Here is a 25719-nt window from a genome sequence, read left to right as displayed (position 1 = left end):
TAAATGGAGGTGGTCCTATATCACGACATGTTCTGTGATCTTGTCTTTTACTATGTAGTAAAAATAAAAAAAAGATAAAGCCTGGTTCCCATTGGTGACATAAGCAATATACCATTTTTTGTACATACTGAATATTCGTTGCTGGCAATGTAATTATTATTATCAAGACTAAAAAATAAAAAAAAAATAATTTATAATTTTATTCTTTATTTCAACTTATAGTTTCTCTTACTTAAATTAAGTATGCGAACTGTATTTTTTTAACAAAAATTGCAGCAAGAGCCACTCTTAACCTCAAAATAGAACATCTTTTTGACACGTAAAATGGTGACAATTTTAGGAAAAATATTTTATAAACTCGGAACAACAAGTGAAAAAGTTCTTCTTTCAGACGTTCTGTAAGTCTAATTTTGGTTGCAATTTTTATCCTAACAAAAGTAAAATTCTTCAATCGCTGCTACTTACTGGTGTTAGTGGCATGGTTTTTTTTAAATTTTCATCATTGCCTCTGATCTTTTTTGCTTCAAACTTACTTGACCACTTTAAGGTGTCTACTCTGTCAGGAAAGTCAAGAATATCACCACAGGGTTATTCAAGGTTTTAAAATTTTGTCAAAAACCGTAATTGGCATTTCTTTTTCTTTTTTTCTGTCAATTTTTATTTTATGATAATTCTAGTTTAGTCTAAAAAAAATTCTAAAATAGTGTAATTGTTAAAAAAGCTTTTTATTTATTTTTAACTAAGGAGCGAAAGACATTATTGGCGCAAATATGTGATGAAAGATTCCGCAGAAAATTTTGTTTACCATTCTACTAATAATGCAGCGGGTTTTATGCGGATAAAGACCCGCTGAGAAATAGGCTACAGTTCTTCTAGCTTCGTGTTTTTTAGGAAAATGCTTATAAGCATATGATAGGAGATTTTTTTTAGCATAATACTATGCATATTGCTCGGTCTACTGGGTGAATTATTCTGGTCTGTATCAACTATAAGCAGTCTTTGGAAACTTAACACCACTGTACTGTGTGGACCTTTGCAATTATACCCTTATTTTTTGGCTGTTTATTTAAAGATGAAAACAGCACCATTTTATCTTACCCATACAGCTCATAAAGTAACGTTTAAGTTTTTAACGGCCTGTTTTCGAATTTTTACATGCTTATAAAAAAACATCACTTTCCAAAAAGTGTACACCTTCAGCCATCGAACAAAATCTTTATAAACGTTTTTTTTTTACAAATCCCAACGCTATGAAAATTGTTAAGCGTTGTGTTTTTTATTTGCGAAAGTTGATGGAAAAAGTTTTACGATTTGATAATTTTGAAAGGTTTAGCTAGCAATTTTCACAAGTTTGCCTTCGCATCGGTTCAATCTGGCTGAAAAAGCTTCCTAGAAAAGATCAGTAAGTTAAATCTACGGCCACCTGCGCCGTATTGTTTCCTTTTTCTTTACCATCGAACATATGTCGTATTTTTTGATCACGTGTTTCCCATTACTTACTGCTAAAACCACGTGACCTCACATTTTATGCATAGATTCATCAAATGAATAAGAGGTAGAAATTCACGGGCCACGTTCGGAATAATAAATATGGCGGTGAAGTGGCCAGAGTGAACAGCTGGAAAAAATCATGAATGTTTTTATTTTCCATGTTATTTTGTTTACTTAATAAATGGTTATGTATAATTAGACTGATTTGGTTGTTTGATTAAGACTACATGAAGTCTATTCAACTAACGAAGTATCTTAATGCTGCGAAAGAACATTTTATGGAAGACAATACTTCCATTTCGTTGGAAATTGAAACCGCTATGGCAAAAAATAAACAAAGTGACTTCAAGTTATACATTTTGTTATGTTATTGTGGTATTAGTTCTTATCCTAAGTACACATGTAGTTGACGGAAATGTGTTAAATAATAGAGAAAACTATGTATATAAAGAAAATAACGAGGAAGATGAAAACTATAAAAATCGAAGTTTTTCAACAGCAGGAGATCAAGTAAAAAACTTTCGAAGCGTAACGAAGAGTAACGCCTCTAGCCTAGAACACTTACTTAAATTTGACCCAAATCCTGTAGATAATCTTGTTAATAACCATCGTAAAACAAAATTTACTAGGAATTACACATTAAACAAAAATTTATACTTTGTAAATACAGATGTACATAAATCTGACAATGAGGGAAGAGAGCTTTCTTCTTCATGGGCAATTAAAATCCCTGAAACATTTTTTTATGAGAATAGTATACTTGACCCAAATGAGATAGTGCTGAATATAGCAAATGAACTTGGTTTAATAAGTCATGGTACTATTGGGCACCTACAGGGCCATTACATGTTAACCCACCATAGTTTTTACAATCATTCACCAATTGTCAATGATGAACTTGCATTATTTCGAAACCATATAACTTCAAAGCTTACAAATCATCCTGATATTGATTGGGTTCAACATGAAGTTGTGCGTAAAAGATACAAAAGATCATTAGAATTCAAAGATCAGTTTTTCCCATCTCAATGGCACTTGGTAAGATTGCTAATTATATATTTTTGTTCTTACAAATATTAGGTCTCAAGAGCAAATAAACAAATTTGTCTTTTCTGTAGTATTATAGGCCAAAACTATTTTTTTGCAATAATGTTGCTGTTCAATGTAACTCCAATGAAAATATTTTTTTTTTGTTTATCTGTTTTTTCTTAATGCAACACATTGGTCATGTTTTACGAAGGCTGTGACAGTTAGCAAAATTTATATGAAATGTTAACTTAACTAAAAAAAGTGAGAATATTACTTGGAAAACAGATTGCTTTAAGGATGATTACAACACTTTTAAAGAACACCAAGATATTTGTATATTGATAGTGTATCAAATGCTGTTAACTAATTTGCACCAACTTTGCATAGCATTGATTAGCAGTTTGTTAGGTTTCCTTGTTATGCTTGCTCCTTGCTTTCATTGTTGTTTTGGTATTATTGTAGGGTGGCCTAAAACTATAGAATATTTTTGTCTGTCATTCATGATGGGCATCATTTCAGCATTTCAAATTTAAAAGGTTTAAATCCCTGAATCGGAGTTGGTGGCAAATTGGTGTTAAATATCTTGAAAACTGCCTATTGTCAATTCAATCTTAATAAACTCAGAAAACTATTTCACCAGTCCTGTAATAGTTTGCAAATCTAAACAATCAATAAGAGGTAAAAAATTGTAAAGAGGGAGTGGTTCATATTTTACTTATCAAATCAATTTTAAAGCATGGCATGTTAACAAATTGAATTATGTATATATTTATACTGAATAGATTTTCACATTTTCTTATATAAAATTTAAGGTGATTTTGCTTAAAATCACAGCTTGTAAAGAACTGTAATCTCATTCTCATAAATAATGTATGCTTATGAAATGGATTTGTTTTTCAAAATGGCAGATGTTAATCTTCTGAACATTTATGAAAAGATTTATTATTAATCAGATTTTTTATTTATATGCCTGAAGATTAAACTAAAATATAAAAGTACAACTTGTTATTAATCAGTTCTCCTTTAAAGTTTTCCTCCTGTTTTAAAACAACTTAATCTCAGAAAACTCATGTAACATATCAGTATATACTTACATATTTATATTATTTTATATTATTATATTATATGTATTATATTATATATATATATAATATTATAAATTTATATAAATAAAATTTATCTGTTTTTGCCTTTATGTACATTTATAAGATAAATGGAGGTGGTCCTATATCACGACATGTTCTGTGATCTTGTCTTTTACTATGTAGTAAAAATAAAAAAAAGATAAAGCCTGGTTCCCATTGGTGACATAAGCAATATAAGCATGTGCAATATATGAATAGGTGAAGAGACATAGCATAACGCATTCCCACCTATAACATAAACATACAAGAGACATTGTGATTGCTCAAAAAAAAGTAAAAGTGAAAAAATATTCCATAATTTCATTAATTCCGTTTAGCTAATCTTAAATCTTTTTAAAGTCAATATTTTTAGTGTTTCTTCCTAAAATCAATTACTGATCAATTCTTTTATTTCTATGCTTGTTTAAACATGCAAAAGTATTTAGAACCATATGATTTGTTAATGTTTTTGAGCATTTTATAAAAAAATGTATTATGCTTCTTCTTACGCTTCTGTTCTTCTGCTTCCAACTGCAAAAAATATGCTGCAAGAGTGACATACAACAATAATAATAAAAATAATACAATTAACTGAAATGAAAAGGAAGAGGAATTACTTTTCAGCAGTAGTTAAATAGTTCAGTGTCAGGTGGCTGTTCATAAGAAAATCGTAGGTAAAGTTTGACATTTTGTATCTTTCTCAAAAAAATTCAAAAATTTTGAGGCAGAAAAAGGTTAAACAATTTCTTTGCATGGCATCTTACATAATGCTCCCACATTAAATGACAAATAACAAAGTTATTTTAAACCATTGTGTTGCTCATCAGTTATATAAATCAAAATTTTAAACGATAACTCGTAGTGAAGTTTTTGTATATATAAACATCATCAGTAAAACGTTTTGCACATTGGATTTGTCACTCCATCCAAAATTAAACCACTTGGACTATAGATGATGTATTAGCTATAAAAAAGCACGTAGCTCAGCCCTTTCATTTAGTTGCACACTCCTTATAAACATAACTTACAAAAATATTAAACTTTTAATATGGCGTGGTGCAAACACAATCTTATCACAAAGGTTAAATTTCTTTTTGTTAGAAACATACAGATATTATAAAACCTGTTTGGTTTTAACTTGGCATGTAAAATCGATTTTTGGTATTTTAAAGTAAAATCTTGACTAACGTTTTGTATTTGTTCTAAGCCTAGGAGGTTGTCTCTTTAATTTTTGTAGGAAAGGTAATGTGAGGTTTTACATGCAACCAAAGAGTTTTAATTACAAACCTCTCCTTCTCTTTAAATAAAGCAGCTATATATCTTCAGAAATTATTTTCAGCTTATTCACTGTTTGTTATTCTGGTTGGCTTCATGTGCAAACCCTGTTGGATTTCATCGAAGCCATCCAGAAGGATTTGCACGGCTGACTTGAGCAAACAGAATCTAGGATGTGTTTTTTCGTTGTATTATTTTTTAGCCTTTTTGTTCCATGTAGAAATGGAAATAAGTATTTTACAGTAGGGTGAACATGCTCTAATTATTTCAGGATAATCTGAAGTTCATTGGTCATGATATTAATGTGACAGGAATCTGGGAACATAATATTACTGGAAAGGGAGTAACAGTTTCTGTTATCGATGACGGTAAGTTGTTTGATTAAAAATATTTCTTTAAAAACGCGAAAAGTCACACCAGGTTGGTCATAACACCCACTACCAAACTATATCCGCCAAGAATTTCTCCACGAAAACTTTATTTTGCACCATTAAACCATCTTAGTTCAACTTGTGTAAAACATAAAGCATGTTAGGGAGACAATTCTCATTGACAGTAATACAATCAAACATGTTTTTTTCTAATAACATATTATTTTTTTCTGTTATCTAGCTAATGTATTTGTTTCTCAAAACCTACCTGACAAAGTCAACAAAAGCATACATCAGATTATGGAAATCAGATATGTTCATGCACAAGGATTTAACGAAAAACATCATCATGATTTGTAATCTTAGATGATAGATGTTACAAGGAATTAATACGTTTCTGGGCATCTGGGACAATAGAATTTTAAAAATTTCCCTCTAAAGGAAATTCCTAATTAGGACCTCATGGCCCTGAACTTCTGACTAACACCCTTAGGATTCCATGGCTTGTAAATTATATTCTGCAAAGTACTAATATATATATATATATAACTGTATCAGCAAAATAAAATACACCCAATGTCTAGCCGAAAATAGGTATAAATAGTTAGGCCTCACACTTTGCTACTTTCACTGGCATGTGTGGTTAAATACACACTAGCCTTTGGGGATCAACTAATGGCTTAGCTATTATCTCGTTTCTTAAAATTGGGTGTATATTTCTGTGCATAAGAGTGATAGCTCACTCTTTTAGGCCTGTTTTTGATAAAAAAAATTATTGGTCACGTTAAAGAATACTTTTACTTATGATATACACTGTGGTTTATACTTAATAAAATTTTGATTTTTAGGTGTTGAGTGGACAAACCCAGACATCTTAGATAATTATTCGTCTGCTGGCAGTTGGGATTTGAATTCGAATGATGGTGACCCAATGCCACGTGTTGATGAAGCTGGATTAAATCACCATGGTACACGGTATGTTAAAGTGCTCAAAAATGCTTTAGGAAACAGTTGCTTAAAGAAAATATAGTCTACTTTCCTTTCTAACCCATACTTGCACTAAAAAATATAGTTCTAAAAGAGCCTAAGTCCAGGTCCCCAACAATTCTAATTTCTGAATCTCTGGATCACTGGTTTTCTCTTGATGTGTCTGGTTTATGGGTTTTGAGGTTAGAAAGTCTTGAAAATTGAACACAAACCTTTGATAAAAAACATATTTAATTTTAAAAAGGCCTAAGTCCATTAAGGTTTTAGTACATATGGACCTAAGTCCATCTGGATGAATTGTTTCAGTTTTAAAAGGCCTAAGTCCATGGGAAATAAATAATAAAAGCAAAAGGAGTCCATTTATACTTACAACAACCCAGTATTATGGTTGGTTGTAAGTAGATAAAAAAAGTGAATGGTGATAAAGAAAAGCAACAAAACCTGCGTAGTGTGTTTTCATATGTGGTTAAATCCCTTTAATTTAAATTAACAAGCATAAAAGAGGCCTAAGTCCTTTTTGTTGTTTTTACTTGGTAGCACATGATTTATTTACTTTGCCAATAATAGCTTTTAATCCAAAAAACAAAATCATAATCATGACTTTCAGAAAATCCATGCCTAAACATTAAAATCACTTCAGAATCAAGTAAAAACTTAAATCACAGTTTTCTCAAAATCAAGAAAATCGATTTAATCCCCTTTAAAATTAAGGCTCTCAGGACTTAGGCCCCTTTAGAACTAAGGTAGCTACTCAAAAGATAAGTACCATGGCCTTGTTTTAGACTAATTAATTATTAATTATGAGGACGTTTATTTTCAGATGTGCTGGTGAGATTGCTGCTGTAGCAAACGAGTATTGTGCTGTAGGCGTGGCTTTTGGTGCTAAGGTTTCTGGTATACGCATCTTAGATGGGCCAATGACTGATAGTCTGGAAGCCATGGCATTTAATACACGGTCAAATGTGAATGATGTATACAGTTGTAGTTGGGGTCCTGATGATAATGGGAGAACAGTAGACGGTCCACATCAGTTAGCACAGGTAATACTAGCAATAAAAGCTAAAAAAACAATAACAATGGAATAAAAGTTGTTATTATATACCTGTCAGTTATATAACTTCAATGCCATGACTTCTGTAAAATGCAATGACTTCTGTAAGCACAAACGAAATTGGCATATCGTTACTCCCTTTCATGGGCCTTCTATTTGGCAAAAATGCAATAAAAAATAAAAAGTGTCTGACAAAAAAAGAGATGCGCCTCGTTGAATATTGCTCACCTCGAGTGGATTAATCTGATATTCTGCGAACAGGCATGCAATATCTGCTTAAAGTTAATAACAACCGTGTGCAATAAAAAAAGGATAAATCTTCTTTTTCATCTTTAAGTTTACGTCATACCATTATTTATTTTTATCTTTTTTTCAACATAAGCAAAATAATTGCTTGATTTTAATTCAAGTCCAGAAGTTCTGACAAAGAAGTGGACGTCAGTTATTTAACCCTGCACCTTTAAATAAAATAGTGCAGTGGCTGCACTATTTTATTTAAAATCATTGACATCAGTCTGATTTGTTGTCTTTGTGACATGTATCAAATGCTTCTATCATTCAAAATCTTCTACAAATGTAAACTAAGCTTAACATTTATATTTTTATAATTGTCATATGAAGCTTTTCCTCTAAATAGGCAGATTTTATAGAGATTTTAAAGGAAACCTATTTATTTATGGGCCTATGTATCGTATATTTTAGGCTGCTCTTGCTAAAGGAGTTTTAACTGGTAGAAGGGGTTATGGCAGCATCTTTGTTGTGGCGTCAGGAAATGGCGGGCACTTTAAAGATAACTGCAATTTCGATGGTTATGCAAATTCAATATTTACGGTAACCATTGGAGCTGTTGATGAGCTTGGTCAGATGCCATACTATGCAGAACAATGTGCTGCCATGTTGGCTGTTACGTACAGTAGTGGACAAGGACACCAGAGAAACATTGTAAGATTCAAACAATATACTGCACTCGTATTTATTTAGTTACTTTTATTTATTTCTCATTTATTCAGCTTCCATTAGATATATAGAAATGATTATTCTACCTAAACTAAAAATACATATAAAAATTTAATGAATAAGTTAAAAGTTATACAAGTGCAAAATCCGAAAAATTGTATAAGAGTTGGAATTATTGCTATAAGAATAGAACAATAAATCATTCTATGCAAACAGCTATCACCAAAAAAATTTTTTGTTTATAGGTAACAACAGACTGGCGTTTAGGATCTGGGACAGGCTGTACTGATCGCCACACTGGTACAAGTGCTGCTGCTCCTCTTGCAGCTGGAGTCATTGCTCTTATGCTTGAAGCACGTTCTTGTTTGACTTGGCGTGATGTGCAACATTTAATTGTGTACACATCCGTAAAGGTGGACATAGATCCGGAAGAATGGCAGGTTAATGGTGCAGGGTTTGCTCATAGTCACAAACATGGATTCGGATTACTTGACTCGTGGAGACTCGTCACAGCATCTAAGGTAGAGTTTGTTATAGCATCTAAAGTAGAGTTCATTACAACATCTAAGGTACATTTTGCTACAGCATCTAAGGTACAGTCCCTTACAACATCTAAGGTACAGTTCCTTACAACATCTAACGTAGAGTTCGTTACAACATCTAAGGTAGAGTTCGTTACAACACTTAAGGTACAGTGACTGTGGAAGAAGTTTTTTCAAACGATATCAGTTGTTTATTTTATAGTTTTTTTAGTCCGTTAAAATTGTAAATAAATATTACGTTCTTAGAAATTTAATCTACATCGACTATTTTTTTTTTTTATAGATTTGGCCAAGTGTACCGTTCATGACATCATGGAGTAGCGCCATTGTAAAATCAGGGGACAAAATACCAACTGCACCTGGTTTCAATTTAACCAAAACATTTACAGGTTAGTAACTTTTGTATTGAACCTTATAGCGTAATCAAAATGGTGAAATATAACAACATAAACAGGTGTACAGATTTGATTCCTTTTTTAATCAATCCTTTTATTTTTAATCTATTATTCTTATTTTTATTATGTAGTAAAAGACAAGATGGCAGAACACGTCGTGACATTGGAACATGTTACAATTACAGTAAGTGCAATTCTTGTGAACAAGATTGCAAGCATGTGTGTGATCGCCTAACTCTAACTTTTAATGTTTTATTAATGTCCAGGTCAATATTAAGCATCCAAGTCGAGGTACACTAGCTGTTCGTTTGATATCTCCATCAGGAACCGTGTCACGGTTAGCAAGTACACGAAAATACGACAAGTAGGTTTTTTTTATTATTTTTTATTTTGTTATTGTATCATACGTTTTCGCTATCGCAAGAATATACTGTTCGTCTATCGAAAGGATAAGGAAGGCTGCGCGTGGGCACATGATACATCAGTGTTACTGAGATAGATGACTGTATTCTCGATAACTTGTGATTTCTCTGTTTGCATTAAATTGTGCCTACAAATCTGACGACATAAATAGATAAATGCTATCCACGAGATGTTTCGATGTCACACGCACGTGTCGGAAAATCAGAATATCAGGAGATTTTATTTCAAACATAGATCAAAAACTAAAATGTATTTATTACAATCTTAACCATATAGTTTAATTGTTTAATTGGTAATTTGTTTTAGATCAAGTGAAGGTTTCGTTGATTGGACCTTTTCTACTGTCCGATGTTGGGGTGAGACTCCTCAGGGTAAATGGAAAATTGTTTTTGTTGATAGAGGTGTCAACAAAGTGCGTGGAATACTAAAATCTTGGAGACTTACTTTTTATGGCTCGTCGTTCACAAAGAAAGATATAGAGACAAGAAAAAGGTATAATTTTAGAAATAGTTATAAATTACGTCAGATATAATACCTATTACGATTTAAATTAGATATCTCAAATGTGTTAAATTTCGCTGCAAGTTTTACTTTTCACGGCGATTTAATTATATCCTCTATTCTATTTTAATCTCCAAATTCTGTAAAAGTTCTTTTCGTTCTTTTAGATTGGTAAAGAAAGCCATTTCGGGGCGTTTCCTACGACATCCAGGGCCACCGTGTCCGCCACCGCCTGCGCCTACTCCGAAGAAAGAAATGTTATCATCACGCATGTTAAAGGTTGGTATTTACTATAAATTTAGCTTGACAGTGGCGAAATTTCCAAGTAACAAAAACTTTCCGAAAAAAAACACTATTTTTTTATTGTTTTGCCTTTTCTGACAAAAAACATGTATGCATTGACAAAAAAAAATAATAATTATAGTAATAAGTGATAAAATTATTTACTTGTAACTACAGTTTTTCTGACAAATATCTTCCCCAAAAAGTATTACCATTGAACGTATTTTATGCCACAGTATGAAAACGTTTATTTTATCTACAATCTTGACAAAATATGTATGGACTTTTTAATTTCCCCCTTTCCCCCCAACTTCAAGTTTGAATTTTAAAGGTCAATCACTGTTTTGGCTCCAACACGGAGCTTGGGGGAAGTGGGAAGTTAAAATTTAATATTTGTCCACTAATTTATGTACAAGATTGTAGTTATAAGGTTGCCTATATATCCTCTATGGACTTACTTCGTCACAGCCTCACTGCGGAGTCATTATTTTGGTGTGTATGTTAACTTTTCTTTTATTTCTTTTAGATAATTCTCCTTCTTGGTGGCTTTTTCTTTTTGGTTGGCATCTATTTCGTTTTGGAAACATTATGTAACAACGAAGAGAAGGATGTGAAAGTTGTCGAAGCAGATTACGAGAGTATGGAGATCATGACACCTGATGGTTTTGACATCGACGCTTTTGTCACAGGGAAATTAGCAAAAGATGATGAAGAGAGGCTAACGTGAGAATTTTCTAAATATTCTAAAATGTTTTATATATTGTTACCAACATAATAATTTTTAGCGCTTCAAGCCATGTCGGTTTTTCTTGTTTACTTACGTACATTCCCTATTTTAGCAACATCATTGAGCATGGTTCATCAAGACCAATGACACCGACTTTTACGAGTTTGTCCATCACAGATGCAGATAGTTTAGAAGTGCTGAATGCGAATACTGCGATGGAGACACCTGATGAAATGACACGTGTTCATGAATTCGAAGAGAGGCTGAAGTTTGCATTGGAGCAGAGTTTAATCTTGCAAATGAAGCAAATGAATCAAATTGATAGTCTCGAAAAAGACCTAAAGGTATCAATATTTTTTTGTTTCTTGTACACCCAATCCCACCCTTAGATTTTTAAATAGCTTTCCTTTTGTAAGAACAACCTTTGTGAAAAGAATCATACCTTATGATCGTAACAGATATAAAATTTCTATATATGTATTATATATGTCTATATATGTAAAAGTCTATATATGTATTATCCGTGCGTGTAATTTTCTCGCCAAGTTGTTTTATATGGATTTGTTTTCTCGCTTGTTATATTTTGTATGTTCAGGAAAAAATTCAATTTTTGCGAGTATTAATTTTGTTCCGGCAGTACAATTTCGTGTGAATGCGGTTTAGTAAAAGTGGTTGATTGTAAAACTATCAAAAAAGAAAATTTTTGAATATAGTCACATATACTTCCACTGGTAAGACTACCTCAAGCCTAATTTTTCTTTTAAATTTACTCGTACTTTTACTAGGAACTTATGGGAGATGAAGGTCTCGGCTCAGTGGATGTGTTTAGCGAGACACCTACTAAGAAGAAAACGAAGAAAAAGAAATTAAAAGGAATTTTGAAGAAGCCTAAACAGTAAGGCTTTATTCGTAATTTTGATTGGTTGATTTTGAATGTTATTGTGCAATTTTATTGACTGGTTGTCATTGTGCAACTTCGAAAGTCAGTTAGTTTCACAGTCCACTCATGATGTCATTGTTTTCTTGGAAAATATAACATTTGACAATTTTTTTCCAAGTGAAGTATTTTTAAACTGTTTTAGATGCCTGAGCCTGTAGCAACAACTATTTTTGATGGTATTTTACTGACCTAGAAAAACCTCGAGGTTGAAATAATACGCCCTCGCGTGTATGTTATTTTGAGAAACAATTTTTGTAAACCTAACGTGAACGTGTTTTGCAATCGCGTGCTGAGACGAATGTTTACAAATTGGAAAGAGAATTGAAAATGTCGATGCAGAAATGCTTTATGATAAACAAACTTTGTACGGTGTTCTTTCGGTCTATATGGGCGAATTTCGTGCAGTGTGTACAAGAGTTACAATGTTTCGTGTTGTTATTTTTTTAGATATAAAGATTAAAGCTATCCAACTGGTGAAATTCGCAAAAACCACCGATCACTCCTCAAGGTTTTCTCAGGTACGTGACGTCATATCGCATACCAAGGATCGAGTTCTAATCCGATTGGTCGATCACGAGCGAATGATGTGGTTGCAGTGTTGCTATTAATAGAACAGTCACCATGGCGATGAAAGAAGTTAACGCCTGCGTATTTTTTTCAAGGCACGCTAAGTCTGGCTGCCGATAAGCATGCCTTGCTTATATGAAACCTGCATTTGGTTAAACGAGAACAGTAAAATCACAAAAAAAGAAAACAATAAAGAAAATGTCAGAAAGTAAAAAATATATTTATTCGAGGAAAGTTTTTAAAAGTTAAAAAATTGTATTTATTTTGTTAAATTTCGTTGAAATTAATATATTTAAATATATTTATTAAATAAATCTGTATACAATTTTTACCATATTAAATATATTAAATGTCTAATTGTCAGCTGAATGTTTTTGTAAAAATAAAACGAAAGGAGAAAACGACAAAATCAGTTTAAACTTGTCGAGGGGGTGGTAACACCATTTAGCAGGAAAGAAGCTTAGCTGACTCTTATAGCAACATACTCCTCGTATTCGTGTTAAGAAAATATTTTTTCTGTTTGACACACATCTTGTGGCGTTGTTTTTTACTTCAATTACAAATTACGCAAAATGACTATGAAAATACTGCATTTCAACTTTACTTTCTCACAGCCGACATTTAAAATTTGTGTACGTGGATCTTTTTAGGACAAATTAATTTTGCCCGCAAAAAAACTAAGTTACGCGAGGATTAAAGAAAGGGCCTTGCAATAGACCAATCCAGAGGATCGGTTAAAAACGTAAAAAAAATTAAATGGTCGTGGACAAATATTAAATACAAGAAATTTATCCAGTTTTTGTTACACCAAAATTTCTACAAAGAATGGTAGTAGTAGACAATACTACTCCATGTATGACACTTAAAATTATTTAATAAGATAAATATTTTTTTCTTTCCAAACAAAATGTTAAATAAGGAGTCTGGGACTGGCTATTTTCTTCTTTTTATCATATTTTTTAAGCGCACACGATATCCTTATTTTCGTATTATCTCCAAAACTATTTCTACCGGTATAATTGATAAATTAAACTTTTTTTATACAGTAAATTTAATTGTGCCACAGGACATCCTAAGAACAGCCTACTACAATTCAATTAGGTGCAAGCTAAATTGACATGCGAGCGGTGAGTAATTCCATAGTAAATCATGAAGTCGTTCGTGCACAAAACAACGAGTTTGTGGATTACTATAGTGGATCCTCCTCAAAGTGAATATCCTTAAAACGAACACCTCTAGACAGTTTAATTTGTCTCATACAAATTCTTTAGAAAACTCTCACAGCTGACCTCTACAAAAAGCGGACACTTTTTTCCGTTCAGCGTCAACTTATTGACTCAAACTCTTTCCAAAACTTTTTTTTTGGTACCTGTATGCACGTTTCGAATATAAGTTATTTTTTTTTAAAATGATCTTTTTTTCAACTACGAGAGGAAGCTCCAATTCATCCCTCCCCTTCTTACCTTCCTCCCCCTCATCGCCTAACTCCTTTACTAGTTAGTGAAATTTAGACAAAATTGAAAATGGTCCGCGAATGTTTACTTTAGGAATGTTTCACTGTAGCCCCTTTCTAAATTGATTTAAAGTCTGACAAAATTATAATATTTTTTCATTAACACTACCTCTTTCCCGGAATAAGCCATCATGCTTATTGCTCTGTCACTTTCTTTTTTTTGTGTGTGTTGTTAGCCGCGCTTTTTTTTCCTGTTATGATATTTTGATAATTTTAGAGCGTGATTTTAAAAAATGAGAGCAGCAAAAGCAAAAAACCTTTTTTATTAATATTCGACTATTTTAAACCAGATTTTCTTGAATATCTGACAAAGAAAATATTTTTGTGTGTTTCTGTGCATATATGAGCTACACTGTATGCGCAACTTAAAAGTTAGCATACTGTTAATCGAATTCCCACAAAAAAAATGAATGAACACAGTGACTCCCAATTTTTAAATTCAATAGAAATGCGAAACATTATCATTAGCATACCGCTATCGTTATTTGATGCACGACTTTATATGAAAAAGTTTTTTATTAAAATATCCCTAAGCTTATGGCTGGGTTTTTTCCTTTCAATCCCACTTTTCAGTAGACCTAAATCGTATAAAATAGTAGGATATATCAACCTAGATACCAGGGCTTGTTTACAATTTTTTTTGTATGGAGTTGAAGATATTTCTTTGAAATAGGATTGAACAAAAGACAAGTCGATATGATAGATAATAAACTATAACTTTCTTAGTGTGTAAACAAAGTCAATATACCTATTACAATTTCATTCAAAATGTTTCTTAAATATACAATCTACAACATACGAAATCTTTAGAACCTCATGAAAAAAAGAATCGACATCTACACATGACTAGCCTCGGTGATTTTGTTGATGAACGCTGTCGCGTTGTTAAACTGTTCTTGTCGGTAGTCTAGTTCCTTTTCAAATTTCAATCTCGATCATGAAAGCAGACAATTTGACGCCACCAAATTCGTGAAAGATATGCAACTAACTTTAATTCACATGTTTACGTAAAATTCTTAATTCTTCTTCAATGTAACTTAATATAAAAAGAATGTGATTTTGTAAGTTTGGCACGCCAAACGAATGTGACATTAAGTTAAAGATATTCATTTCCTTATCTTCGCGCCTCTTTTCCATACCAAAGTAGATATCCAGGAGAACACACCTAAAATATGTGAACAAAACATATGGTTAATGTTTATATCAAAAAAACTATCGGCTACAAATTCCTTCGCATTTTTTAGTTAACGATTCTATCAAATACAAGTAGAAAAAATTGTCGTCCTAGTAAAAATAATTCTTATTTTTTTTTTCTCCTTATGTAGAAATAAGTTTCATGACCGGGTTACGCTTTTTTCAGTCTCGTCTCCAGCGCTTTTTTTGCTTTATGGCATTGTGGTGGAGACTTTATTCTATGAGAGTTAAACCATGGACATGAGAGTTTAGCCATGGACACGTGAAAAATTAACATCAATAATGGACGGAAAAGTCACCAATATGGTTTCGCATAAGATAATAATATACCTACTTTGTCACTTCATCCTCCTTCAACCGTTCCATCAATGCTTCACGTTGTTGGCGTTCATTAGCGCTGTTGTTCGAAATTTCTTCCACAGATTTCCGCGCAAACCAGCTCCCTGGAAAATAACGATAATTGATTTCTCGTATTCCTTTCGCAAGAACCTGCGCTTCAGATTCGCACATTTTTGATAGCACGGTATGTTCTGAACGCTGATTGTGTTGATTTGTTTTAATGTGATGTTTATCTAGCAATGACCGTGCTGAATTTTTTGCAAGACGTACGTAAGAAATCATATCCACTTTGGTCAGACATTCTGGTTGGTTTACGCGACGGGTCAGTTCGTCTACCGTAATATTGTACCTAAAAATAAAAACATTAGTTAAAACTGCATTACCATATGAAAGACGGGATTAGACAAACAGGAAGGAATTTACTTGGGCTCTTTTTGCAGTAAAAGTATCCAAAAACATTTTTTCGTGCGATAATCAAAAATCTACAGAAGCGAAATTAAGATTTGTAATACAAGCTGCTTATCTTTTCCTTGAGTAATAAAATTTCGAGATTACAGGATTAATAAAAAGGTTTTAGGAAGTTGATAATCATTGAGTTGTCTTTTTCAAACCTAATCAGTGCTAAATTAATTATAAATTTAAACTACGTCAACTGATAATGCGCACGAGTTGGTTTACTTTGAATGTTTTGTCAAAAATGATTGATTGTTACAAATTACTTCTGATAGCAACAACATTCTCAAAATGCAGACACGAATGTAACTTTATGGAAGGATAGGAGAAAAAATTATGTTTTAATGCAGACGAAGTGGGGTGTATGTAAATAAAACATCGAACTAAAAAAATGAATTACAAGACACATTAAAATAACTTTGGTTAGGATATCAAAAACATTTTTGTGTTAATGCCGACAATAAGATAATTAATTTTCAAACGAAAGAATATACCTAGGTTCTCTGCATCCTGGTAAACTCAGTATACCGTGAACTTGACATGCCACTTCGTCGTCCCTCTTGGTTTTCTTTGATGTGTCAATATTGTCGCCATCTTGTATTTTCCGCTTCAATGAATTACTGGTGTTGATATTATTGATATCAAACATCGTTTCCATAGGTACCATCATGTTCTGTCTGCTTTCTATGGTTTTTCGTATTTCAGCAACAGAATGACGCCTATTTTGATACGACAGACTATTTCTGTCGTAAATTTCATTTCCGGCAGGTAATAAAGTTGGAGGCATAGTGGGACAGCATGAACACTGAGAAGTAGAGTCGAAAAGTCCACACCGAATGCTATCCATTGCTGGATATAAATGATCAGTGCGGTGATCTAAGATATGATTAGTTTGTTCACGGCGCGAACTCTGTCCGTCAAAAAAATCCGGCGTCGTGGTATAACTGCTTACCGAGGAATGTCGACTTTGATAACCAATTGAATCAGGTGTTAGAGGTGGAGTCAGAATTTGTCGTTGGTAGATGGATGGCGTGGATTGATGCTGTTTTTTATAAAAATCGAAGGTTAGTGAGTTCCATGCATTTCGTAGTTCTTCAGCTCTGCATTGGTCAGCAGTGACGGTATGAAGAAAAGACATTCTATTGTGGTGACGTGTGTTGACGTCGACTCAATGGTAGAAATTTAAGACAGTGTCTTATCTTGCTGTCTACTACCAAGCAAATAAATAAATTTTCGTCGATACTTCTTATCCGTTCGTTTAATTCAAGTGGACAAATACAAAGTCTTTGTACTCACTTATCGCAATGGATTCTTGACCTTTCAAAACAATGCCACGACACGAAATAACCAATAGAATAACTCGATCCAGATCAAATAAGGAATATCACAAGTGACGTCACCAATTTCATTAGACAACCAATCAATTTTAAATTCTTTGGGCGCAATACTTTACCTAGCGAAGAGAAAAAAAAATAGAATTAAATCACGTGGTCTGAGCTTCAATTTCATTCGATGACAATTGCCTCAGGAAGGAAACAAGAGAGCTGGCTAAAGTTAATGTCGCATGCACGAAAATTGTTGCTAATTATAGTTCCAACATTCGTGTTGTCTATTGCAACGAAATTTAAAACATGAAACAAACTGTCAAACAAAGATGGACTCTAATGCCCAGGCCTCCAACATAGCTTTATGATGACTGCTCTCACTCGAAATATTCATGGGAAAAACGTCAAATATTTTTAGTTGGATTGTTAGGCATCTGTTCCGCATGCTTCTAAATTACTATTCCAAGTCGCTGTAGGCATGAGAAATGGAACTTCTTCTTATCTTCACAGCAGTGCCTTTTCAAAACAAAAACATACTTGGCATGAACGAAATACTTAAAAATGTATTTCAGAAAAGCACGGTTTTGCTAGAACGCATCAGCATAGCCAGAACGCGTCACCATCGCCAGAACGCGTAAACGTCGTCGGAACGAATTATCATCGCTAGAAAGAGACGTAATCGCTCATTTAATTACCTAAAATAAGGGTTTTATTTCCAAAAAATTGAAAGTTTTTTTAAAAAAAAGTAACAAACTCTGAAAGTTTCAGTTTTAAAACATAATATTTTCCCTTGTAGCATTCCAAAACAATAACATTATTGAAGAACTCAAATTTCTTTGTGATACTTTGGTATCCGAAGTGTTTTATAAAGGTGCTGAATAAACAAAATGGTTATGCAATCTTGCGAGACTTTAAATGACGTCAGCAAAGTTGTATGTTTCCCGAAAGTCAACATATTTGCTCTGACTTATATATAGTTTTTCTACTCATACGTCCGTCTCTTTCTGTATTGGTTCACCAGAACTAAGATTTGAAGTTAAATTCATTAGAATGCTCAGTTGCGCAGCAGCAGTAATTCTTGTGAAAATGTAACTCATATAAAATGTAGAAGCCTTACCTTATCCTGAAAAAGAAGAAGAAATAACAGAAAAACAAAATAAATCAAAATGAATTATTTAAAATCTTTAAAATAAACTGAACAAGCAAAGGCACCATCTAATTAAGTTAAAATTTCATACTGTATATTCATTTGAAGAAAGCAAGACAAAAGGACCATAGACGCTACCCTAGTTTTATTTCGTCTAGACTAATGAAAATGTCTGTCGACAGGCTAAAGTCTTATCATAGTTTTTTGAAATTAAGGATTATTTGATTTAATTGTATTGTTTGAAATAGTAGTTCCTACTTGAATAAGCAAATAGGAAAAGAGAGCTACCTTCGAGTAAACTTTCAAAAATTTGTCACGAAAATTTTACACGGAATATGATCACGTGTTAACTAAGAGCTTGTAGTTTCCAGACTGCAGTTTTTGTCCATCTAACTGGCGGGTGGTGGAGGGTGGAAACTAATTGGCTTGCTCAAAAGGCGCGAAATATTTATAAAATACAAAAAAAAATTAAAATGGCGAATATAAATACATAGTGTACAATAACAACAAAAAGGAGAAAAAGTAAAAGAATTTTGCACCGGTAAATCGTTTAAAGAGAAAAAAAACAGAAATTATAAAGAAAAGAGTTTCTTTCCAAACAAATTCACGGTATTTTGAATTGTTTGTTTCGTTTTATTGTTAAGAAATTCTTTTCAAGTACTTTATTTTTCATTATCAATGCAATTTATTTATTCTTTCACTTCTAAATATGACGTCATCAAAATATCGATCACGATTTCTATCCAATTTAGATACAGGTTGTTTTTTATAGGTATAGTTGCTAAAATATCTTCTTTTCTTTAATTTTTTTGGGAAGAGAATGACACGAATCACATAATTCCATTATGAAACCTTTTATGCAAAAAATGTCTATTTTATCAAAAAACATAAAAAATTCAAAATGCCCCCAGGACTAAGCGAAATATGAGATAAACTTATCTCGTTGCCGGTTATTCAATCGCTGCTAAGAATTTAAAACGAAAACAGAAGATGATTTTTCTCAACGTGGTTTGGTAGAGCGGAAATTATCTTAACATTTTTCAAAGTAACTTTTAAAAACCATCCGTACCTAAATTATATTGGATCGCATCACGTCGTGCTTGTACTTGAGGTAGTTGCAGGCGAAAGAAGGTATTATCATCTATGTGGTTATTTCTTATAGATTCCAGGCTAGCTTACCTGTTTAAAATGAAGTTTTATATATATTTTTATATTATTTTATATTTTTTTTTATATATTTTATATACATAATTAGTAATCTCCTGATACACGCTTTTTGCTTTTTAGGGATAATAGCCTCAAGTCAGATTTTACTGGTTTTTATATAAAAGCGTGTGTCAATGCAATTTTTTTTCACACTACATATTTTTTGTAAACATATTGTTTTTTGAGTTTAGAATTAATATGCTTACTGAAATTTAAAATTAGATCTGATCTAAGGCAACCTCGCTCCCGGCGCCTGTTTTCTCTTTTTTATACCGGGACTGCGGTGATACATGCCATTGGAACGAAGTTAAATCCTAAACTTTCGCATGTTTCGAATTTTTGAGCTAAAAATGTCCGCACTTTTATCCATAATCCTGACATAAAAATGTTCTTGGCAATAACCTTTTTTATAAGAACATTAGACTTCCAAAAAGCCTTTGACCATCTAAATCTTTTTTATAACAAAGGGTCTAAGATGTTTTTAAATGATAGAATGAGCAACGATTTATTCGTTTAGTTCGTTAGGTTAATTTATATAAGCTTTTAACAGTACATTTACGGTCATCAGAGATAATTAGGAATGTCTAAATGATAGAGAGAAAAAAGATAATTTTCAGAAAAAGTGGTCATAGTAATAAAAGTCTGCAAATATTACCAACTTGGTCACCGGTCCTTGGCTTACATATGGTTTTATTGTAACCAATAACTTTTTCGCCGTCACTTGTTAAATTCTTCTTAAAAAAAGTTTATCTAAAGATCGATTATTAATGCTTAAGCTGTTCGCCATGTTAATTCTGATAGCATCAACAGGATATAGTAGATAAAATCAGGTCAAAAATAAACACGATAAAAAAGTATTTTATATAAAAATGGATTGCATGTTCTTTCATGTCATACACTTTCTTTTCTAAGAATTATAGTTTTTGGTTTCTGTTAATCCGTCGACAATCTATATTTTAAAGCCTAAAATCATTATGCCTTATCGACAATATCCTGGAGACGCAGCAATAATTTTTCTTGCCACCGAAGAAATGGAATAGTTAAGGTGAGAAGAAATTACGCTGGGCTCAAATGAATTTTTGCTGTCAGAATTGCGCTTTTTGATTGGTTACATCTATTGTTTTTTCTCACGTGATTAATATTGGCAAATCCTCACTTACCCGAACAAATATAATTACTTCTTGTACTATTTAAGAGGGTAAGATATGGCCACGGTGCTCATTGGTTGATTTCAATTCGGGGTTTAATCTGAGAAATTGTGACTTGCTCCGACACATCGTTTGGATCGAAGCTTCCGTATGAGAGAACTGAATGACAATTTTTTTATTTTTTATAGGCTTTCGTGCAACATGTTTCATCTCGCCGTTCCGATATAAAAAGTGACAACAGGTGCTGGAAACTTGGCTTACGTGTAGTCAGTCTCGACCCCAGAACTTTTTAGAATAGAACCAATAATTTAAATTCAACACTTTATGTCTCGGAAAGTCGGAAAAAGTAATTTAGAAGTTTTACTGCGTCGACTCGAACCACTTGATCAGATAGTAAATTCACTATGCTTTCAGAAAGCCGAACTAGAGTGTCCGAAAGTCAACTATGAAAGGTAAATAACCGTTGATTAAATCGACACTATTTAAATTTGTTAAAAATGAGTGCTGGTATTAAGACATGGTGTAAAATATGAGAGTTAATTACGTACGAACTAACAACACGTTCGAACCTAACATTATTTCAAAAAACACAACAAACCGAACACACATTCGAAACACATATATATACATACTAAAATACCGTGTCGCAAAACCACACATGAGAACAAATGAGGAAAAGGCTAATATCTTAAAAAAAATGACACCACAATTTCTTTCAAAAAATGTGTATGATGATCGAGCTTCATCATTTTTCTTAAAATATTCTTAAAAGTTTTTAAATCTAGCATTGATGCTTCTTATAAAAAGGGCTTAAAATCGTGTATTTTACATATATAAAATCTAGTGTATTTTGGTCGTATCCTGCTAATAAAAACCGTTATTGCCACTACAAATTTCGAGGACTAAAAAAAAACACTTTCAAAACCAAATTCTTTGTGATGCTTCCCTAAGAAAATATTTGTCCGAATTACCTCGATATTACCCTTAAAAGTATGATGATGTAAGGGAAGCTAGAAATCTTTTACATACAATAAAGCATATTATCTGAGTGGTTGCTGAGTATTACCTTTTTTATATACTTTATTCCTTACTTTAATTGTAGACATTTTTTCGGACAGAGACTTTTGCAAAAGAGCCATATTAAAAGTTTCGCAAATCGATGTACTTATAAATTTCGCGACATAAACTTGCGTGACTTTAGCCAAAGTTCTGTTCGCAAAAATGTCAGCACTTAGCGTATTATTTACTCATTTTTATCCTAGACCTTTTCTTAGCTTTCTTATAGGAGCGAAGAAGAAGTCCTGGGAACCAAATATATATAAAATAAACACTGGGTGGTAAAAAAAAAGCGGGGGACCTGACACGTCAATAAATTAATGTTTTGGCAAAGTTTGTCACCGGTCACAAAAATAGTGTTAATTGTTTGCTATTCTTTCAATTGATTATTTTTATTAATTTTAAGCTGTTTATTTTCGCTTACTTGATGCCAACATGAAACGTTTTAAGCTTATAGTAATGATAAAGAATGAGGTTAACAAAACGCGGGGAAATTTAATTGTTGCTGAAATTTTGGTTACTTTTTTAAGACCAAATTTTTGAACTAGCCACAAGATTAAAATTTCACACAGGCCTGAAGTTTAGAATCATATAAACAAATAATAATTTCATAATAAAAAAGATTTACAGGTGAAGTCCAAACCTTCTTTTTCTAAGATTTAACGCCTTTTGGATGGTTTCCTGGCTTATAAAATCAAGAAATTTTATGAAATATTCAAGTAGCAATCAATCAATATCAGATAATATTCACGTAAGATATTTCCACTATCCGCCACTATCCCAATTTCACCTAATTTTTCATAGCTTTCGGCCTAAAAGTCTTTAGCCTTTGATTTTTTTGGTTTTTTTTTCGCCGTCGACAATTAAAATTCATTCTCTGTTATGAGCCCTGCAGACATTTTAAACTTCAATCCAAAAAAAAAATAATCTCCTCTTTTCTATCTACAGAAATTCTGTTCACTAAAACGTGAGTAAATCTTACGTGCTGATGATCAAAGAAAGAAAGCTTGGTTTCGATACACAGTTTAAAAGAGACATTTGAAGCGCGCAAGGTTTTATAGCACGACGCCAGGCTATAGACAATCATAAAAAACAACAAAAAAAACAGCATTGTGTTTTTAAATAAAAAGTTTATTTTTATTGTTAACACTATTCTTTTTCAACAAGATATAAACTGTTTTGTTTCTCTTCTCTCCCTACTTCGAAATTAATATTATCAAGCTCTTTGGTTTTTCCTTAAATATTATATTTGATTTTATTTCTGTGTATTTCGCTGGAAAAAAACTGTTAACTCTAAATGCATATTTTTTAGGCCTATAAATATGGGGAAGGGAGCTGATTCATATTGATAAAATAGAGTTTGGTTTGTGTTTGAAGTTTCAATCTTTATTCTAACGGAATTAATTACATTTTATTGCATTTTATCTCTATGTAACACTATTTATTACATTTGATCAATTACAGTCGACGCTCGTTATCTCGAACTCCCAAGGGACCGAAAGAAAAGTTCGAGATAGCGAAAGTTCGAGATAACGAGCGTATTTCATGAAAAGTTCGAACTCAAGGGACCGAAGAAAAAGTTCGAGATAGAGAAAGTTCGAGATAACGGAGGTTCGAGATAATGAGCGTCGACTGTACATAATTTTATATAGCGTAGTTAACTGAGCATCTTTTTAAGGATATCAAATTCAACGAAAGCTTAGACACAAACACGTTTCAAAGCAAATTCTTGGCGTTCAAGATATCAATGTCATACCAATATCAAAAAGTGAAAAAAAAATCCCTAAAATTCAAATTCACCTCATAGCAAACTTTAAATTACAATCAACCGATAAGCACAAAGTCGTCGTGGCCCATCTTACCCTATTAAACAACACAAGAGTTATTTATATTTGTTCAGGTGAGTGAGGCCATTCGCGCTCAAAAAAGGATTTTCCGATATTGACCACGTGATTCTTTTTGCCACCGGAAATCGGAACAGCAAGGTAGGAAAAATTAGCCACTTTGGGTTATGATCGCGTTTTTCGATTGGTTACTTCTAATGTTCGTTGCTCACGTAATCATTATCGGGTAATCCTTTTTCTTCAATGGTTTGAACGAGAAAGGTCTCACTCACCCAAACAAGTAGATGCGGCAACGCTGGCTTTATGCTCATTGCTTGATTCTCTGAGAAAATTATTCCTAAGTAAACGCCCTCTTAAATACTTGGACTGAACAGCACTCGTGAGAAATATATACTGTTTCATGTGAATTTGACCTCTTTATTTAACTGCAAAACTAAAAAAGGTTGGAATCGAGGTTGCTTTTAAGATAAGCTTAAGCACCTACTACGCAATATGACAAGCTCTTCTCGATAAACTTGGTCACGCTTCCAAGAAAAACAAATACGATATTTAACATACAGGTCGCCATGTAACTAAAATTTCAGGGAGCTTGGCATGGCATTATGAAAATATTAACGATCAAATCCCCACAAACGACTTCAAGGAGGATATCTTTGGATACTTCCAAATTTCGCCAGAATAGTTTTTGGACAGCTGATATTTTATCTGGAAATATTTTCGGACTAATAAAGCAATTTTAATTGATTCCAATAGCATGGCGACATTGGATAATCAATTTTAAGCAACAACTTTGGCACGGACGCACGCACAAAATAAAATCAGAATTTTTGTCTCTTACAGAAATACTTTGACACGTTTTAGAGAGAATATTTCCTGGAAAATGTACATGTCAATTTAGTATTTCGCAATTTTTAAATTTTTACTGAGGTAAGAAATTAATCACGTGACCAAACATGAAAAGCAGGCTGTCATATTTGTTAGTTGTTGATGGGTGTTACACCTGCTAACCAACTTTGAAAATAATACAGTAGTTCAGAAGAGAAGGGTATTTTTGTCATTTAACATTTTTATGTTGAAAAAAGCGTGTACAATGAATTTTATGTTAGGAATGCATGACGGCTTAAAAAATCCTCGAATTAAAGCACAGATTTTGGCCGTGACTGATAGTGGTAAATTTGAAACAGAAAAAACAAAACAGCAAAATGAATTTTAGCTTCTATTTAAAGTTTTTATATGTAAAGAGTGAAAAGATTAAATTGGTGCCTAAGGGTTTAGTAAAAATGTCAGATTAGATCATGGCGCTATCAGGCTCGAAGAGTAAAAAAGCATCGGCGTAAAAGAGCTTTACGAGCGCTATTTTAAAAATTGGCACGTTATGTTTTAAAAATCATTCCGCAATATATCAATTTATAGACCATTCCGCAATATACCAATTTATAGACCATTCTGCAATATACCAATTTATAGACCATTCCGCAATATATCAACAAGGCACGAAGTATTACCAAAGTTTTGGAGAAAAATCTGCAACAGGTTTGCAAAACAAAAACTTTGGGCGAGATTTTTTGATTTTGAATTAAAATCATCATGCTACTGTTTAGTTAAAAAATTATAAGAGCTCCATTTTCAGAATATTACAAGAGGGCCACTTTGTATAAAAAAGGTTGATTTTTATATTTTTGGCACATATCTACTCTTTGAGCTACCTTGTGCCCTGTGGTTTTATCAGAGCATATAACCAACGAACCTCTTCTACATCGACCTCTGGGCGATATTCTTAAATGTTATGGCGCCTAACGTAAACAAACGTCTTAATTAACGCCCTTGAGATC

The 25719-nt window shown here is 32.6% G+C and overlaps 2 protein-coding genes across 3 annotated transcripts; one reads left to right on the top strand and one right to left on the bottom strand.

The window, feature by feature from the left end:
* The first annotated feature begins 1574 nt into the window (after positions 1–1574).
* On the top strand, positions 1575–13025 carry LOC130645212 (proprotein convertase subtilisin/kexin type 7-like). The gene is made up of 15 exons (XM_057451126.1): positions 1575–2529; positions 5191–5287; positions 6139–6265; positions 7098–7317; positions 8031–8270; positions 8531–8806; positions 9111–9216; positions 9354–9406; positions 9489–9586; positions 9952–10137; positions 10314–10425; positions 10955–11151; positions 11268–11499; positions 11941–12050; positions 12543–13025. The coding sequence occupies exons 1-15, from the start codon at positions 1750–1752 to the stop codon at positions 12553–12555; spliced, it is 2847 nt and encodes a 948-aa protein (XP_057307109.1). The 5' UTR covers positions 1575–1749; the 3' UTR covers positions 12556–13025.
* Positions 13026–14872: 1847 nt separating this feature from the next.
* LOC130645222 (transcription factor AP-2-alpha-like) lies at positions 14873–18609 on the bottom strand. Of its 2 annotated transcripts, XM_057451138.1 has the most exons (4): positions 17458–18609; positions 16656–17371; positions 15704–16057; positions 14873–15340 (listed from the first exon to the last, which is right to left on the bottom strand). In XM_057451138.1, exons 2-4 carry the CDS (start codon positions 17297–17299, stop codon positions 15166–15168), a joined length of 1173 nt encoding a protein of 390 aa, XP_057307121.1. In that variant the 5' UTR covers positions 17300–17371; positions 17458–18609; the 3' UTR covers positions 14873–15165. The 2 variants fall into 2 exon arrangements, with proteins under 2 accessions (XP_057307121.1, XP_057307122.1); XM_057451139.1 differs by having other exon boundaries at positions 15204–15340; positions 15700–16057; positions 16656–18607.
* Positions 18610–25719: the final 7110 nt, after the last annotated feature.

The sequence above is a fragment of the Hydractinia symbiolongicarpus genome, chromosome 5 (genome assembly GCF_029227915.1).
Source record: "Hydractinia symbiolongicarpus strain clone_291-10 chromosome 5, HSymV2.1, whole genome shotgun sequence".
NCBI lineage: Eukaryota > Metazoa > Cnidaria > Hydrozoa > Anthoathecata > Hydractiniidae > Hydractinia > Hydractinia symbiolongicarpus.
Note: the sequence above shows the minus strand (reverse complement) of the source record. Positions and strands in the feature narration are given on the sequence as shown.